At 48.1% G+C, this 18,245-nt stretch overlaps 1 protein-coding gene across 2 annotated transcripts in view; it reads right to left on the reverse strand.

The window, feature by feature from the left end:
- LOC144172786 (uncharacterized) overlaps positions 1–18,245 on the reverse strand; it is a 37,515-nt gene that overhangs the window by 10,824 nt on the left and 8,446 nt on the right. For both annotated transcript variants that reach the window (XM_077701390.1, XM_077701391.1), the window contains exons 2-3: positions 11,804–12,713; positions 8,428–9,699 (exon numbers count right to left, since the gene is read on the reverse strand). In XM_077701390.1, the coding sequence (XP_077557516.1) occupies positions 8,428–9,699; positions 11,804–12,415 (1,884 nt within the window). In that variant the 5' untranslated portion in view covers positions 12,416–12,713. The remainder of the gene's footprint in view (positions 1–8,427; positions 9,700–11,803; positions 12,714–18,245) is intronic.

Below are 18,245 nucleotides of genomic sequence, written 5' to 3' on the forward strand. Positions count from 1 at the left end.
CGTCCGCAGCAGGTGCGCCTCTCCTCCTTCCCTCCTCTCTCTCAACAGCAGCTGGCGCGCGCATGCGTCGTAGTCAGCCCGTTCGCTCCGTCGCGGTCTCGGCGTAACAGGTGCGTGATACCAGCGTGGTGGGGCTTTGAAGGGCGCGCGCTGCTTGCGCATGCGCGCTCTCCCCCCCGTACTGCTCTCCCTCTACTGCGCGCGCTGCAACTATACAGCGGCAACCGGTCGCTCGTGCTTCAGTCACTGCGTTGCTCCTTTCCTTGCTTGACGCTCGCTCCCATGTTTACTCGTGTCTGCTACTCCAGCATCACGGAAGAAGCGATGGAAGACACTGCCTTCAACCAGTACTGAGGCCCCAATGCTCTGCATTTACTCGTGTTCCCCTCGATGGAAGGCGCGGGAATTTTTTTTTCCCTTGCTGCTCGTCACCACTCATCCTCGCCGCTACCGCCGGAACGGCGGCCAGGGGGCCACTGCTACATGCCAGACGGGTGGCTTTCCTGCACGGCCCGGAACTCAAGATGGCTGATGGACGCGCAACTCTGCTCCCCTAGGGGAGCTATTTACAGGAACTCTAGGCCGAACTGCATCACTGCGCCGCGTATGGGCGACGACGGGAACCATGGAGCGCCGGTCTAAGAGTGTGTTCGCACCATACAGTTTCTCAGAGTTAGTGAGAAACTCTATGGTTCGCACTGCCCCTGACACTCTAACTGATACGCTCAGAAGCGCCAACTACGGGGGGGCAGTGGGGCTCGTGCCCCCCCCCCCCCCCTGGACGGCTTTACGGGGGGGCAGAGCCCTCCTCGGGCCACGGCTAAGGATTTTTTAAGGGCTTGGCTCGGCTCTGCGCCCGTATAAATCGGACTGTTGGCCGTCCTGTCTGCCAACTATTGTTTACAATAGGGGTTGGGATCTTGAAAGACAGTTCCGTCCTCCCGACGGGCAGGGGGAAACGCAGGGCCGTGTCGCTTTTCTTCACGGTCAGTTAGACGTGCTCAGTATGAGGATTGATGACAACAATGTAGCGCTGCGCTTGGCTGGGGTGGCTAGAAGGGTGGCCCTTCTAGCCACCATAGCTTGGCTTCAGCAGCACGCCAGCAAAGCGACATTATGTCGGGAGCTTAGATCGGCGCACTCACTCGTGAGTACACTCATTTGTACTCATTTGTACTCAAACTCACGAGTGAGTACGATGATGAGTGAGTACACACCCAGATAAAAAAAGTGAGTATGATGACGATTGAGTACAGGGGTAAGTCCACTACTCGTGAGTACAGAACTCATGAGTACACTACTTATGAGTATGAGTGCTTATGAGTACAATACTCATGAGTATGAGTACTGGTGAGTATGGTACTCATGAGTACACAGTACTCATGATTACAATACTCATGAATACTGTATTTTCGAGTGCTTGCACTCGTGAGTACATGCACTCGTGAGTACAGCAGTGCAAACAAGTTCTATCACAAACTCAAGTCTGGACGCACGTGTACGAGTTTCAGACATTTAGCCGTGGCGCTGTGCTGCTTAACTCTCAAGGATGGTAAAATCAGGCAACGAAAACTGCACCTCCCTCCTTTGCCTGTCCTTGTTTGGCGCTGTTAGCGTTTTTCGGCGGTCGCTCACTAAGGGGTCGCGGTGAAAAGGGAAAACGAGGGGGTTAGGTCCCGGTGGGAAGCGCGGTCACAGTTGCTCTGTTTCTACGGCACCTGTTGATTGGAGCAGTTATTTTTGTTTACAAATGCGCGGCCTGGGAACGCGTAGCTGCTTCGTTCCGCTTGCTTCATTCAAATTGTTTTAGGGGAAGCGGTGGGGTCTGCTGACAATGCATGCACTACGCGCACCGAAGTCGCTCTTTTCCGGTCTTAAAGGAGCCCTGACACGAACATTTTATGTTGCACTTTTATTGCTTTTATCGATGCTTAATTGCCTGGTGAACCTAAAACAGCACTTCAAATACTTCAGGGCGCGATAGTTAATTACACTGAACGGCCTGAAAATCGTTTGTTTCAAATTCCCGCGCTTTCATCCAGAACGGCGCATATGACAGACTCCCTGCCTGACCTCACCGCTTTGTGCGGATGTCACCGGCGCCCGCTTTAGAGGGTGTTGCGCCCGCTCGCCACTCGTGGGGCCGCGCGCATAAAGTGACGTCACGAGCTTTTGACGAGCGCTGCCGCATCACTTCTTTTGCCTCCCCCTGGATGATGTCACGCTGATGTCCATTTGCTGAATGCCGCTCTGCGCGCTGCTCCGTGGGCGTGATAAATGAGATCCAATTAAACTATGTTCTTCATGTCGCAGGCCGCTCAGATTTCACCCAGGGTATTCTGTTGAGTGAAGGAAGCGAACCGTGTGCAATAATATTAACGCCGAAAATTGGTGTCAGTGCTCCTTTAAGCAGTTTCCATAGATGCATGTCATGCTCTGGAGCCGTTTCGTGAGCGGAACCGCTCATTCAAACAGTCGCAGTTAGTTTACGTGATTCGCGTCAAATTGACTGCATGGTTTGTATCAACCACATGGTTTTATTAGGCTCCCGTTTTGAAACTTTTTGCTCAGGTTTGGTAGGACTATGTCCTCGTGCTGTCCATTTACAAGTGAGCATATAGCTCCACCGTGCAAGTTGTGGGTTGTTAATTGGACATCATAACGCCCAGTAGAACGCGTGTGACGCCTTGTTTCGCCTCGCATATTTTGTCGAACAGCGCTGGCATCTTGCTGCTGGAGGAGCGCTTTGCTTTCGAATGGCAACCCGATGCGCTGCTTCTCGTTTATGCCACCGTGTAATGATGAAGCTGACGACGACGGTGAATTTCGGTGGTTGTTCTTCCCCTACCTTCATCCGCTGTTTACTGGCGGGGCGACCACTCCTCGCTAGCAACTTGTGCCGAGTTTAAGCTCGCACTATGGAAGGCCTCGTGAAAGGGCCGTTTTATATGATGAACGCCAACGCCAGACGTTGGGGTTTTACCTTTAGCTCGCGTCTTGGAACGTCTCGTAAAACACGTTGCTTGCCCATAACGACGCCACCGCACTTTTTTATCGATAGCTCTCAGCTTCATCAGCGCTTCTCGAACCAAGAGCTGGATATTTCCACTGTGCAACCAACGCACCAACACGGGAATACAGTGACGTCAGTGCAAGCTATCACGCCTCCGAAAAGCCTGCCTGAAAACTTTGCTTTCGAGGTCACAAAGCACGCCAGAGCAGTTGGACAGTGCTGTAACGGCTGCCAAGCACCGGCAGCAACTGGGTGCACTGCGGCCGTCGACTGCGAGCGATACCCGCTCCAAGCCTCCAAAACACACACATACACTGTTGGGACTGGGCCATCCCAGCTCAGTCACTAGTGTTGTGACGTTGCCCTGCCCAGTCCACTATCGGCGCGGTGCAGACAACAGCGACGAAATAGCCGAGATGACGGTTATTTGAAGCAGCATTTATATACAATATATACAAAGGTAGCAAGAGTGTTACATGGCTAAGACAAGAGCGATAGCACTTCTCAACTCAGGGCCTTCGATGAGATGCCGCCGCACCACCGCTGCTTCCGGGCTGGTTTTATACCCCCAGGGTTCCGTTGCAGCCGCGTGCAGTTCCGATGCCTCCAGTCGGAGCTATCACTGGCCGCATTATGAATCTGGCGAATGGAGGCGAAGCGATTGCTTCAGCCGAGCCGCCCGGACCGGGAAAGGGAAGGCGACTCTGCGGCGGCGTCTCGAGGCGCTACTTGCTGCGTGTCTGCGGGGATTAGTTCGTCCCAGGCATGATTTGGTCCAGCCGTCGCGATGGGAAAGGGAGAGCAGACTCGGCGGCGCCTTTCCCGCCAAGTCGCGGCACGTCTGACGCGGGCGGTTTGGCCTAGGCGCGAATCAACCCCGCCATCGGCACGTCACCAAGTGCAGCGAATTTGTGTCGGGCGCTCTGGCACAACACACACACGGATACAAAAATGAGTGGTCAAAGTCAGACCCGTTTCGGGGGCTCCTAACGGAAATGAACATAGCAACGCGTAGCTCCCCTGTCGTGTCCCTTTCTCGTGTCCCTTTCCTTTTACCCCCGAACTGCCCATTAAAAGAAAAACAAATCGACTCGTTTTTTGGGCTGATGGTTCAGTCATGCAATAATTTTGAATAAATGTGACCAGTAAAACACGTATTCAAAGAAATTTCTACTGGATGCGTCAAACTGCTGAAGTTCACGGTTCATAGATTTGCGGGACGTCTTATTTGGGGACACCTCGTAGTATTTTCCGACACAATGTAAAAGGCCCTCACTACTGTAGGTGCCCCTTATGATGATGATGATGATTAGTGGTAGCCTCTTTGTAGCGGGTTGATGACGTGTCATCTCATAGGGACCCCCCCCCCCCCCATCACTTCCTCCCGCCCTACCTTCGCCGCTTCGAGGCGCACTCCAGGTCTGCCCCCCCCGGAAAAATAAGAAGTCTACGCCACTGGATACGCTTAATCCCCGCTCTTCTGGTGTATCATGCTAGGCCCGACGGTTTTCTAAGGCCAGTGCTAGGTTATAAAGGGGCGCTGCCTGAGTTGCCGCTCGCCGGCATGAGTGGCGACTGAATCCGCCGCTGTTGAGCTCGACGAAGCTACGCGCGCGTGGAAACGTGCCTTGTTGCGCGCTGTAAAGGGTGGCATACAATAGCGGACCGATGCGTGTACTTGCTGTATAATTAATTGTAAGCCGGCAACAAAATTGCCCTGGTCAATATAGAAATCACATTCACAGACTTTTTTGTTGTTCGGAAAAAAGATCTCGCTTCCGACATTTTTTTTTAAATGTTGGGTTTGTCCCAAGTTATCGCTGCCACTCAGTCTTGGTCTGTTCTGATGAAACGGAAATCAAAAAAATTCCATGCTATGGGAATTCTGTATTAGAGAACGTCGCAAGAATAGATTCAATCGTTGTCTCCAATTACAGCGGGCCTTATAGGGTGCATATTTTTTTTTGTCGCATTACCCCTTTCGCTCCCGTTGCGAGTATAGCTGTCATAAGATTTTGTACCAAAATGACCGATGAAGAGTATGGTCATCGGTCATGACGACTACACTCGCCTTCGGTCATTTTGGAGCCCTGTCGGCGCTTTTCTGCAAGACATTGATGTCATGCGGTGAAGCAATCTTTTATTTCAATGCGAGGTTTAATTTAAAGCTGCAACATTTTCTTAACCAATATAAGGTGCTCGTTAAAAATAACAACGTCGGTTTTATAGCGGCAACAAGAATATGCAGGCTATGAGGCACGCTTTAATAGATGGCAACGATTGTTTCTGTTTTTACGGCGTTCTTTATAAAATTTTCACTGCATGAGATTTGTATTTTCCTCTTTTTTTTTCAGAACAAACGTGAACTTAGTGGCAGCAGTAACTTGGGAGAAACCCAAAATTAAATAAAAAAGAAAACAATGTTGGCAGCAAGATCTACTTTTTTTTTTTTTCGAATAACCAAAATTTCTGTGAATGTTCTTTCTATAATGTCGAGGGCAATTTTGTTATCGGCTTACAATAAACTATATCGCCGTGACCTGCTATGGAAAACCGGAGCGGCCTGCAATTTTATGCCGCCATTTACAGCGCGCAACAAGGCACGCTTCCGTGCATGCAGTTTCGTCCAGCTTAACAGTGGCAGATTCGGTCGCCGCTGACACCTGCGAGCGCAGTGCAACCAGCGACCCTATATACCCCGCGCTGCCTTTTGAAGACCGTCTCGCCGAGCATGACACGCCAGCACAGCGGCGCTTAAACATTTCAGATATGGCGGCGGGGGCAGTGCGAACACACTCTTTGACCGGCGCTCCATGGTTCCCGTCGGCGCCCACACACGGCGCGGCGATGCAGTTCGGCCACCGCTCCCGTGGTCTGTTTACTACGGCGCGGACCTGTACATGCGTTCCGAACCGACGTCGGTTTATGTAATACTTAACTGGCTGCTCATTCGCGGCAATATCGAGTTTGGTCGTGTTGTGGTGATGCCATGCACGTGCGTACGCATGCAGTAGTAGTATCCAATTCCGTTATTCCGGTCGGTCCTTAATATTTAGAACCGTAACAAAAAAGCCGCCGAAATGTTCAACTGTACGGCACAGGGACTTTTAAACGCAGACCATTTCAGTAACTCACGATGTCACCCGCGTTGACGTCCGTAGTCCGCACCGCACCCCACCCTACTATATAAAAAAAATACTATCCGGCGCCCTGTTTCGATCCCTGGACCCAGCGGGCGGAACGCAATGTACATGATCCTTTACCCACTGCGCCACAAAGCCGACACAGAATGGGACGCTACGAACGCGCCTTATATCGTTGACTCATCCAAATTACTGCAGACGAGCGCTCTCTCGTCTGCAGTTGCCACAAGTGCAACAACATTAACGTAACGCAAACTACTTGACGTCGTGCGCCCCCGGAAATGCTCTGCATTTGATCGTGCCCCTCGCGAGGGGGATGTTTCACTGCGTCTTCTCTCAGTCGCGGGACCCGTGGCGCCATCTGGCGGAGGCGCGGCACAACTCGTAGCACTTACTTTGAAAAAGCGCCTCGAAAGCGCGGCAAATATGAAAAGGGTTTTATAGTGCCTCATGCATTCCATTTTCCCCTCCGCCTGACGTTCTGGGAAATGTGACAGATATTACCAGTGCTATCGGAAGAGTAGCAAGTTTTGGGCCCTGCGCGACTGCCTATTTGTTTCACTGTGCGTATGACTGCACAAAACAATTATTCCATCCACGATTTTTCCCTGATTACCCAGAGGCCCTTTTCTCTCTAAGAGCTTTTCGTTCCTCTAATAACGTGCTCAGTGTCGCCGAGTGCAATTTGTGGAGGGTTTGGCTGCCGGCCGCGGCACTGTATACCCCTTCCCTCTTGTCCCTCTCCAAGCTTATCTTGTGTCTTCTTTAAGTGGACGGAATAAAACTATATTTACTCTATATAAAGACATACATACAAATTTTGCAATATGCACACATTACTATTTCTTTCTCTGAAAGTAGAATTGCCTTTTTTTATATATACAAAGCCAGAGTTTAAAACTTAACAAATCCTGCCACTTGACGTTTGATGAATTCACGTTTTAAATGTTAGTCACACAGTTCTAACAAAAAAATTGTTTTGGATTCGCAAATATGATTCGCAAACCATGCCACTTAGACGACTTAGCAGAAAAAAGAAAGGGTAACACCCTGCCGGGACTTGAACCCGCGACTTTTATAGAGTGCGCGCGAGGCCTTAGTCCATTCCACAAAACATAACTCAGAATTGCGCGTAAATTATCCGTGTACCACTTTGAGAGACAAGTTTTTGTGACACTATTGTTTTCTACCAGATTTCAAGGATTCCTGGCTGGTCGACTGCGTATTTCTTGAGTAACAGTGGCGCAGTAGGGTTCCCTGGCGCCCCCACCAATCCTATATCCACCAACAGCACTGTTTCGGCTGCGACTGCGATTTGCCAGCGCGCTTCTGTTTTGCGCTTTACGCTTAACACTTTGCTTGATATCGATACCTTATTACCTAATGAACCTTTCGTAACTCCTCTTCTGCTCATGACTGAGCTTATATTTTCTACAAATATTGCTGGTCGCACACGAATACGCAGCTTGCAAAAGCACACGAATAAGCAGTTAGCAAAAATACGGATCACATGTGTTGAGCTGTATGAACTTCATGCACCTTACTATATTGCACTCTAGAACTAACAGAACACAGCCGCATTCATTACGGTACGAATGTTGCCGGGCGCTGTCTTCGCTTCGCGATCGATTCCTGACTACCGTTCGGCCAATAGGCATTGTCGATGTCTTCGGCCATCGAGCCAGTCACACCATGCGGACTTTCGATCAGACGGAGTGTTCGTGTCGCCGTCGGCGTCGTGTGCCAAGGCGGTCTGCCAACGCAGAAGTCGGCGTCGCCGTCGTGTCATCGTTTTGTCTGCCAGCCAACATGCCTTAAAAAGGAGCATGCTAATAAAGTGAAAAAAGATAAATAGCGACAAATATGATATCGTTAAGTGGGCTGCAGGAAGCTCTAATTAACCATAGGTGCCACCGCGACTCTTCGATTCTGAGCAGTGGACGCTCCGGAAGTGAGAAAAAAAGCTGTCCAATTGCAAGATTTCTGTTTCGTGGCGTACATGGTAGAATGGGTGACGCGCGTGCGGGAGGACGGCGGAGCCCAAAAACACGCAGGAAAGAGTGGGAAGGCGGCAACAAAGTTTGCAACGAAAGGGTGAGCTTTCCGATGCACGTAGAAAAGTTATACTTGGCACAGATGACGTTGACCACCCAACCTAACGATTGCGCTAGTTCATTTTGTGGGATCAACACACGTTTCAAGATGGCTTTACTGATTTCATTTGTTTCGAGCAAAACATTAGGCCTCTAAAGAATATAAGTGAATGCTTACCTGTTTTGCAGTTTGGTGTATGCTGCGAGCCGTCAGGAGGAAGAGGACAGTGTTGGCTAGCAGTAACAGAAGCACCGGTGCTCCGAAAAATGCGATCAGGCTGTACGGCCGGTTGATCCAACAGTACGGTGAGCCGTAGGATGGACTCCATGGGGATTCAGGTCGTAGGTACTGAAGCGTCACCGCCGCTGCCACGAGTACAGTGGGTGCCAGCCACGCGTACGCGGAATACGCCATGAAAGCGCTCACTGCTCGCGAACTCCCACTTATTCCCTTACGAAATGTTCGCTGTACGTCCATCGCCATCACATTCATCCAAAAGAAAGCCGCCAAGTGAGTTCCGTGAGACACCACCGCGCACACGCTGCAGATCGCTGAGCCAGGAGTCAAAAGAAGCCCGCCTGCTACGAAAGTACCCTGGGCCAGCAGGACTGAAACAGCAAGGCAAAGCACAAGCCTAGAAGGCCCAGTTCTTAGTTTCGGCAACAGTGCGTACGCGATTATGTGGATGATTACACACACAACAGAAATAAGCAGTAGTATCGTTGATAGCACATTCTCGAATTCCACTGGCATTAGGGCTGCGGCTTCGTCCGTCGTAGACACACAGGCAATCACAGCGTTGGGACCGTCTCGGTGCCACCTGTCTGGTTCTAGTAGTTCTGAACCGGTCTTCATGACAAGAAACGAGTCCTCTCTCACATGCACCCTGTCATTGGGTACACGGGTCCATTGGCAATTGTCGCGCTTCACGCACACGTCAGCGGGGCAACCCGATTTAACGCAGCGTTTAAGCACAGGATCGTGGAGCTCATCCAAGCCACACACATGCTTCATTGGCGCGCCTGATAACGCTTCCGCCTGCCAACTGCTGAAGTCCAAGACGATGGCATATGATGCACCCATGGAGATGCGAATGTTGGGACCAGCGTCTTGTCTCTGGTGGCAGCTTAAAGCCTTTGTCGAAACTCCGTTGCATATTGCGCAGTGCAGGTTTCGGTAAACGAGTGACTTGACAGTATATTCCACCATGCTTGCATAGCTGTGGCACTTGCGCCTGATCTCAGCGTTCGTGTAGTCGTCTGGGCACGTCATGGTGAGGGGTCGCCGTTTGCATGTTGTGACATTCAGTGTTTCGCTAAAGTTATTGTTCAGCATTTCCCTGATGCCAATTCGGCATCGGGCGGAACTTCTGTTTCCGCCCCTTTGGAAGACGAGGGCTTTGAGGGAGGGAACGTACCTGATTTCAGCGGCCGTGCCGTTTTTCAGAGCCTGCGGAAAACAGAAAAAATTACATCAGTGAGCACAAATTCGAAATATTCGCGTGATCACATTCACTGACTTGGGAAGGACATAGATACCCTATCAGTTAAACACGCGTGTGAGCTTTTCCTTAACAGTCAATTATTTTGAACTTTCTATTTTTTGTGTCATACTCCTGATATAATTAAATATTGTGCTTACTGGAAGGTTGATACCAATGTAAAAGCATGAAGAATTGTATTTTGTGTTTTGTATTTTTATGTACTTGTATATACTTGAACTTGAAGTTGTATATACTTGATACACTTCTGACTCTTCCGTTCATCGGGATACCTGTCAATTCTAGCATGCATCTGAAGTTGCCTTTACCTTCGCATACGTATGTATTTGACATATCTGTGCGTAGCTATGTATTTATGCAATGTTGAAAAATATACAACCTATTGTTTTGTCTGCGTTTGACAACAAAATGTGCTGTGGCTAATGTTACACATGTTACAATGCGCGGGGCCCTCGTCAGGCTGTCGTTGGGTGGCTTTTTCTTCCGCCTCCTCGTGTATCAAAAAACATGAAATAAACGAAATGAAATAAAATGAAAAGAAGTTTGTGTCAATATTAGCGCAGGCTTCATATATAGACGGGCTGCAAAGCAAAGTACTCCAATTAGTCACAGGGTGTACTGTGGATACCCGTATGCGTTATTCAGTGACATTAAGTGCCCGCTTCAATATTAGGAGAGACTCAACTTACTTCGAAGTATGCGTGGTTTGAGTTACTAAATTTCTTTAAGCGTTGTATACGTAAATTATTTTAAATTTTATTGCGTGAGTGATTTCTGGCGGGTTTACGTAACGGCTTGAAATAAATTCGCAGAAGCACAATACGTGGGGTTGATCTAAATCACGCAATTGCAGATGGAAATTAAAAATTTTGTTTTCTTTTGTGAGTCTTGTCACGTCGACTGTCGCAATCCGGTCACGAATGTAAACTGCAGTTGGGCGGGAAAGCTAATATACTTTTAAGCAAGCAATCGTCCGTTCTTGGACTATGTAACTCGCTTCATTTATTGAGCGCAGGAAATGGGGGGGGGGGGTGTCTTTGACGTGTAGGTAACCTTTAACTATGCAAAATCTGAACCTATTTTGGAAATTTTGGAAATACCTCTCTTTTGTACCAAAATACAATGGACGCAACATGCACAGCTTCGTCGGCTACTTGCAGAATTCATTAAAAAGTTCAATTATAAATTAAAAATTGTGGTCCGGATAACGATTCTGGTTTGGTGCGAAGTGATTTGATATTGGTGCCAATCTTCTAATATTTACTCGAACTCTTCGGAAGGAGCATTTGTGCTGCAGCCATTACATTTAGTTCTACTCGAAAGGTGTTGCGTGGCTTACCAACATAAATATTCGCCTTCTTTGTCATTAATGCGCAATGTTCCTAGCTTAACCTCGTAGGTAATTTATACGGCAATGAGGGTACTGCAAGTTGATTTTCTGAATTCGGAATTTTAGATATGCGGGTGATAATTGCTGTAAAAACCATTTTTTTCCGCTAAGCAGTGCTCCTGCCTTTCTTATGTACGTGAAAGTTCAAAGACACCTCTACAATATCAAACATATAGGCCAACGTTAAAGAAACTAGCTTTAGGGTGAAGCTTATATGGCAAGGGTTCCTTGTGTTTTTGAACCGCGAGAACAAAAGCCTGAGTGGCTCCACACATCCTTTAAGCGCGATGCGTTGCAAAATGAATGTCTTTATGCGCCTGTATTATCCGGCGTATGGTTATGGGAAACGGCAGAAGACGTGCTTTATTTAAACTAAACCATAAGAAATAGCACCAAGGTAGCGTGCGAAACATTTTGTTGCTAATGGGAGTTGCTATTTGAGTAGATGTGTTGGATAACCATCAGTGACAGATCATAATAAATAACAGGGACTTTTATGTATGCCGTGTGGTTAGGGAAAGTTCCGAAAGGTGTCACTCGCTATTCGAAAGCAGAAGAGAAATCATAAATCAGAAACCAGAAATAATCTGGTTGGCTTTCTTGTGTAAAAAAGGCCGGTCACTCGCGCACTAATAATAGGAATGCCAAAAATGAGCACTCACTTCAGCGGCGTCCTTGGGTGTGCAATCCAACACGATTTCCCAGGGGTGGAGGTTTCTTGTATCGCCATTGCACGACGCACAGTAGGCGTTTCTGTATAGAACTCCAGAATCACGGCTCAGTACCGGCATATCGTCTAAATAAGAAAGGCTTAGGTTTGTTCGCGTTTCCTCCTCGCATCGCAACTTGCTCTCGTCCCCGTCACTTGCGGGTACCCACGAGTCAGGGCACCGCACAACAGCCATCAGATCGCGGCCGAAGGCCTGAACGCAGGCGCGCCGTGGACGCGGGACTTCTTCGAGGAAGAGGTCCGCACAGCAGTCACCCATATCACGACACTCCTGTGTACTATTTCGACACGCGCACATCGTGGGTTTAATGGTGGTTTCGCTGCACTGGTCCCTACAAGCACTTTGATTGAGACCAGCTGAGACCCGCTCGGCGATCAGTTCTTCCGGCGTCATCGCAAGCGACGACGCCGCCAGTTCAAGCGCATCTTCTGCAGATGATGGAGTAGCAGACAGCGTTACGGCGACCACAAAGACCACCCCGCACGTGAAGGTTGTCGCTGACGGCGCCAAAGTCAAGCTGCTTCCGAAAATGGCCGCCGCCATGGCTGCCGTTGCAGCTCCCGGCTCTCTCGAAGCGGAGTCGGAGCGGAAGGTTGCCGCTTTTACGGTGTCTTGCCGCTGCCCCCAGCTCAGCAGGCTCCACGGCGCTGGTGTGTTTATTTTGCTGCTTGCCGAGCTGCGGTTTCCACTGGACGATTGCGTTGGGGGCTGACACGTTCATATGGTTCCTCGTAAGCGGCCCCGGCGCCATCGTTGAGGTCGATGAAGATGGCCAGCCGGCGTTGCGAGGGCGGTTTCATTGGAGTCTCCGGCTGCTCCAAGCTGCCGTTTATGGCGAGCCCTGCGAAGTCGGGGTGCGGAAGAGGGGTGAGCAAGTATGAGCGATGAAGGCTGAAATGCAGATTAATTGCTTCTTGAGGAGAGGGACAGCGTCCCGGAGTGCCCCGTTTTGTATCACAGCGAGCGGTACGAATGTGAACGCCACGAAAAGCGTCCGCCATCTGCGATAAATGTGGGCCAACCACCGCGAGCGCGGAATATGAATAACACAATCCGTTCGCCGCCTAGTCCGATCGTAAAAATAGACGGCGGAGTATGGGGGGTCGTAAAACTGAAGCAGTTTGTGCGCTCAGTGCTTGTTGCCCTGACTACCATTGTGTGGGATATAAGATTCTAATTCCCTTAACGGTTTAAAGGATCAGATGGGCAAAAAAGCATTACCGCCATTTCGAGAATTATTTGGTGTTACTACCGCACCGGGAATGCTTCAGGACAGTTATATACTATGTCGTGTTTTCTTTCAATAAAAAGTAGTTGCAAGTCAGCGCTCATTCCGTCGCCTTCTTTGCCTTTCGTCTGTGCGCGCATTAGTCAGCTTGTATCATTACCAACTCCACCAATCATGGGTTCTTCTACAAAAAACAGCGATGTGCCGTACTCGTGCCAATCACTTGTCAGAAGCTGCTATCCCCTCCCCAATTCGTGCGGCAGGAATAATTACCCTGGAGCTTTATTTAAATTTCGTCCCCCATCACAAAGCGTGGCTTCAAAGCCGAGAATCGATTTCCCAACCTCGCATGCGGCAGCGTCAACTCTTTGCGGAGGCGCCACCACGGTAACTGCAACACAATAGCGGAACTGTGTCTTGGTGGAACGTCTCCATCACCTTAACGCATGCACAAATGGGCATATGGTGCTGATTACCCAAATGATGTGTTTTTGTGGAAGGGATTGAACTGCGAAATACTGAACCACTTTTTATTTTTCCCCCGGTAACTCAAAGTCCCCCCTTGCACAAAAAAATTAGTACAAATGCTAGGGTGCCTTGTCATTGTATACGCGTGCTTCTTGCTTATTTTTTTTTGTTTCAGTTTGGCTGCCCCCATTAGGCTAAGAGCCCTGAAATAAAGTAATCTGACGTTCCAGGAATGGGTATTTTAATGGGAACCATTTAGCTGACGACTTACGTTTTTCTTTACATTAACGGCGGAACAGCATCTAGTTGTGGTGTCAGTTACTAGGTCGAATTTGTGTGCGGAGAATTGGGTTCGTCGAGTTCGTTGCTTTACAGTTTCATTAGTAAAGGCGATACACTCGGACGAATTTTAAATTGCTTTAGTGAATTCTCGTTGAATGAAATAGCGTCCTGATCTTATAGCGTGAAATAATAATTCATATACCGTAGTTTAAGTTGTCTTGAGGTGGTTGAGAAAAGTAGTTGGGGTTTTTTCTATTGCGAACTTCGAACTTTAAAATTAAGTACAACAATTTAATTTCGCAATGCACCGGAATGACTTCATCGTTCGTTCAGTCGAGCCAGAAAGCGGGAAATTTCCCAAGAGAGTAGTAGTGCAGCAGTCGCACATCGCATGCTGGCTTCATTGCCTCCCCCATTCGTTTTACTATAGCCAGGGACGAACGAATTCGGGTACGGACGTATGAAATCTGGCAAACCGCCGCCCAAATAAAGGTCCTGCTTCAGAATCTCTGCGAATAATCACCGACATCAAAAGATATGGGAATTAAGTGGTAGGGAGAGAAAAAGATCACTTTGCTGCACATGTCGTTGAAACACAATCTTCTTTTGCCGCCCCTGCTGCGGAAGGTCTTCTCTTCTCATACCAACCCTGTCTCACGCTGTTCCCCTGCAGTCTCACTCATCCCAAGATGAGCACGGTGGAGGTTGTCTAAACTACATTTATTTTTGCCGGGTTACAATACTCGCCTGCAGTCAACTTACACCTTTCGTTACTGATCATTTCAAAAAACAAGCGACGCAGACAAGACATAAGAAAGCGTCCCTCCTTCTTGTGTTTTTTCGAAATGATTACTCTCAATCAACTAGCCCGATGATGATGATTGATGATTTCTATTGGTTTCCCCTTTGTATCGGAGTGATGACATGTCATCTTACCAAAAAAGACTAATATACCTATGTTTTACACTTTTGGTTCAATACTAGCGCTGCTTAGGGCAGGCACAAAAAGCTTATTAGGCACAAAATACTTTTTTTTTCTGTTACAAGTGGTAACTGTCCTAGGCAATATTCCCCTCTCTGCTTTTCGTCCACCAGCATTCTAATCTTCTTTTCGTCCCCTCGACAGCCTTGAAGTTAACTTCCTCTGTGATACCTTTAAATCCTAGGGCTTCTGACAGCCCAATATTCCCTTCATGTAGATTTGGATGGATACCCTCACATTCTAGCACGATGTGCCGCATAGTTTCTGTTTCTTTTCCGCAGACCACGCATACCCCATCATTTTGTGAATACTTCTCCACAAAACTCTTAGTTCGCAGGCAACCTGCTCTAGCCTCAAAAAGCAAAGCACTGCCCTGGGAATTATCGTAGAAATTTTCCTTTCTGATGTTCATCTTCTCAGCCCTGTACACCTCTAACGACGTTTTGGCTTCCATTTTTTCCCTCCATTTATTCGTTTCAATCTGCCTTGCCTCTTTTTTGGTTACCTTGGCTGTTTTGGATTCCCCACTGTTCTTTCCGTATTTCATTGTTAGCCTTCTAGTCTTTCTTAACCACTGCGTGTCCATGCTTTTCAAGTATAGGTACCTAAAAACCTTAGCTGCCCACCTTCGTGGATCCATTGCCCTCAACCTCATCTCAAAGCATATTTTACTCTGAGCTTCTCTAACTTCAAACGACGCCCAGCCCATATCTCCCTGAACTGCTTCGTTAGTTGTTTTTCCATGCGCGCCTAAGGCCAGACGTCCTACCGTTCTCTGGTTTATTTCAAGGTGTGATAGAACGTCTGATTTTAAGCAGAGTACAGCATTCGCAAACGTGAGACCCGGAACCATTACTCCTTTCCACATTCCTCTTACTACTTCATATTTGTTATACCCCACAGAGCTCTATGCTTCATTATAGCTGCGTTTCGCTTTCCCTTAACCTTAAGTTGCTCCTCGTGAGTACTTAAGTAGCTATCCCCTTCGTTTATCCACACTCCCAAATATTTATATTCCTTGACTCTAGGTAATTCGCCTTGCTGGATAGACACTACGTCGGTGGTAGCGTCATTGAAAACCATTATTCCTGATTTTTCTGCACCGAAATTTAACCCGAGGTCCGTGGCTTCCTGGCCGCAAATATTTATTAGCCGCTGCATATCGGTTTGGTTATCAGCTAAAAGAACAATGTCGTCTGCGTATAACATTCCCGGAATATGCTGTTGTACCACTTCGCCTTGCAGCATATGGGTTAGGCTTGGTGTTTCTTGGTGTTTCTCTTTACTGTTGCTTTTCTCGGAATGCCCCTACGAAATCTTTTGCTAGAGATGAGCACTTGTTTATTTCTTGGGTCAAAACAGTTTTAACACGTATTTGTTCATTTGTCATAGCAAAATTGCAGCATTACTGCGCTTTTAACAAAACGACAGTCCAAATAACACTTATGTGTTGATGTTGTGCCTCAAATATGCCACCTTTTTTTTGAACAATGGTAAGCGTATGATGTTTCCAGATTTAGTGGTTCGGAAATATCCTGCCTATATGAAATTCTCGTTCAAAAATTCATTTTACTTTTGCCCGGGCGACTGAAATGAGTGACAGACAGACAGACAGACAGACAGACAGACAGACAGACAGACAGACAGACAGACAGACAGACAGACAGACAGACAGACAGACGGACGGACGGACGGACGGACGAACAAAACGTTCTGCATGTAGGTCGCCAAAGGAAGACTATCGCCTTGAAAATTTTCATGGTGCAAGGAGATGTTGCAATGAAGGCTGCGGGTAATCGAAGACTCCTGCTTCGGCGCAGCAACGTCTACATCTAGAAGATAGCGTATCTAAACATGCATATTATGCGTGAAACTTTATATATTGCAGCAGCCTCATCGGCTCATGTACGGCTGTGGTTTGGTATGTTCATGAAAGCCCAACTTCTGTGCCAGGCAGCTTGCAAGCACCTAATGGCTACATGCTAGCCACCAGGTTGGGGCACGAGCCATCTTGCGGGGAGATTTCATTCTGCCCGCTGCTAACTTGGAAACATGGCAACTCCAGTGCGCATGCTCCTAAAGTATACTTGATATAACAATGTCTTTTCAGATGAGACAGATGCTGAAGAAACCGACATGTGGGCAAGGAATATACTGAAATACCCTTATCCTCATCTTTATCTTCCCAAGCGACCACTTCCAACGACATGACCGAAAAAAATGGCAGCATCTACAGACCGTGGATGATGGCGAGAGTGCGGAGTAGGGGAACTCTAAACGGCATCCTAGTTGCGCTCCGAGTGACACCGATTTGCACCCCGACCGTCATTCGATTGTAGTCGCTTTGCCTCCGCTTTTCGTATTCGAGGAAGCTCGTTGTCTTCGTAGGCGTTGAGCAGCAGCTTGACGCTTCTTACGTTCGTTTCCGTTCATGGCGGGAAGAAAGTGTGTAATTTCCGGAACCCGCTTTTATATGCGGTGCACCGCGGCGCCATCTCGTGTTTACGCGTAGCTCCATGTAGCGTAGTTCGATGCAGTCACTGTGTATTACAGCTTGATCACAACCAGACTACACCGGTGTTTTCGCGCGTTTTCTCGTTTCTATGTTATATTTGTGCCTGTTTTCGAGTACTTTGGAGCGTTATTGTACCCTTTTGGGTAGTTTCCGCACAGATTTTCGCTTGATGGTGGTGTGCGCACGGATGGACGCGGGCGGACATTGGGAGGTCCTAATGTACTCCGCAGCGTCACAGACGAGGAAGTAAGCCGTTTGACCCTCGGGTACTAACTCACTGTCGTAGCCCACTGGGTAAGACAATTAACCCGAACTCTGTCTCGTCTACAAGACACAGGCTCGAATCCTGGCGGTGCCTGTGTGATTTTTCGCGATTGTAAATGCTTTGCGCACGGGCGCGGACGGACATTCTGAGGTCCTAAGGTGCTCCGCACCTAAAAACCAGGCTATGCGTCCACAAACTAATTTTATACACCTCCCACATTCTAAGACGGAAAGCGGATTCGCTACACACCACACATTTATTAATATCGCTAACGCGGACAGTAAAACATAAAATGATTACGTTCCCTACCAGTTGGGTTCACTCATAAACGCTTGAGATCATCCCTTCACCGACACAAGAATACTATGACAATCACTCAAAAAGACTTTAACGCCTAATGCTTCAGATAATCCCTCCACCGTCGCAAAAATAATGTGTCAATCATTCAAAAAGATTTTAGTGCGCAAGTCTTCAGATCATCCCTCCACGAACACACAAATTCTATAGCAATCATTCAAAAAAAATTTTACTGCGCTTCTTTATGAGCAACCTACCAGTGAAGGAAAAGAAACATAATTCATATATGACAGGGGACATTATCGCTGCTAAATAGAGGAATAAATGGTTAGGAAG

The sequence above is a fragment of the Haemaphysalis longicornis genome, unplaced genomic scaffold (assembly GCF_048455015.1).
Source record: "Haemaphysalis longicornis isolate Haplotype H1 unplaced genomic scaffold, Haemaphysalis longicornis Haplotype H1 scaffold_26, whole genome shotgun sequence".
NCBI classification, from domain to species: domain Eukaryota; kingdom Metazoa; phylum Arthropoda; class Arachnida; order Ixodida; family Ixodidae; genus Haemaphysalis; species Haemaphysalis longicornis.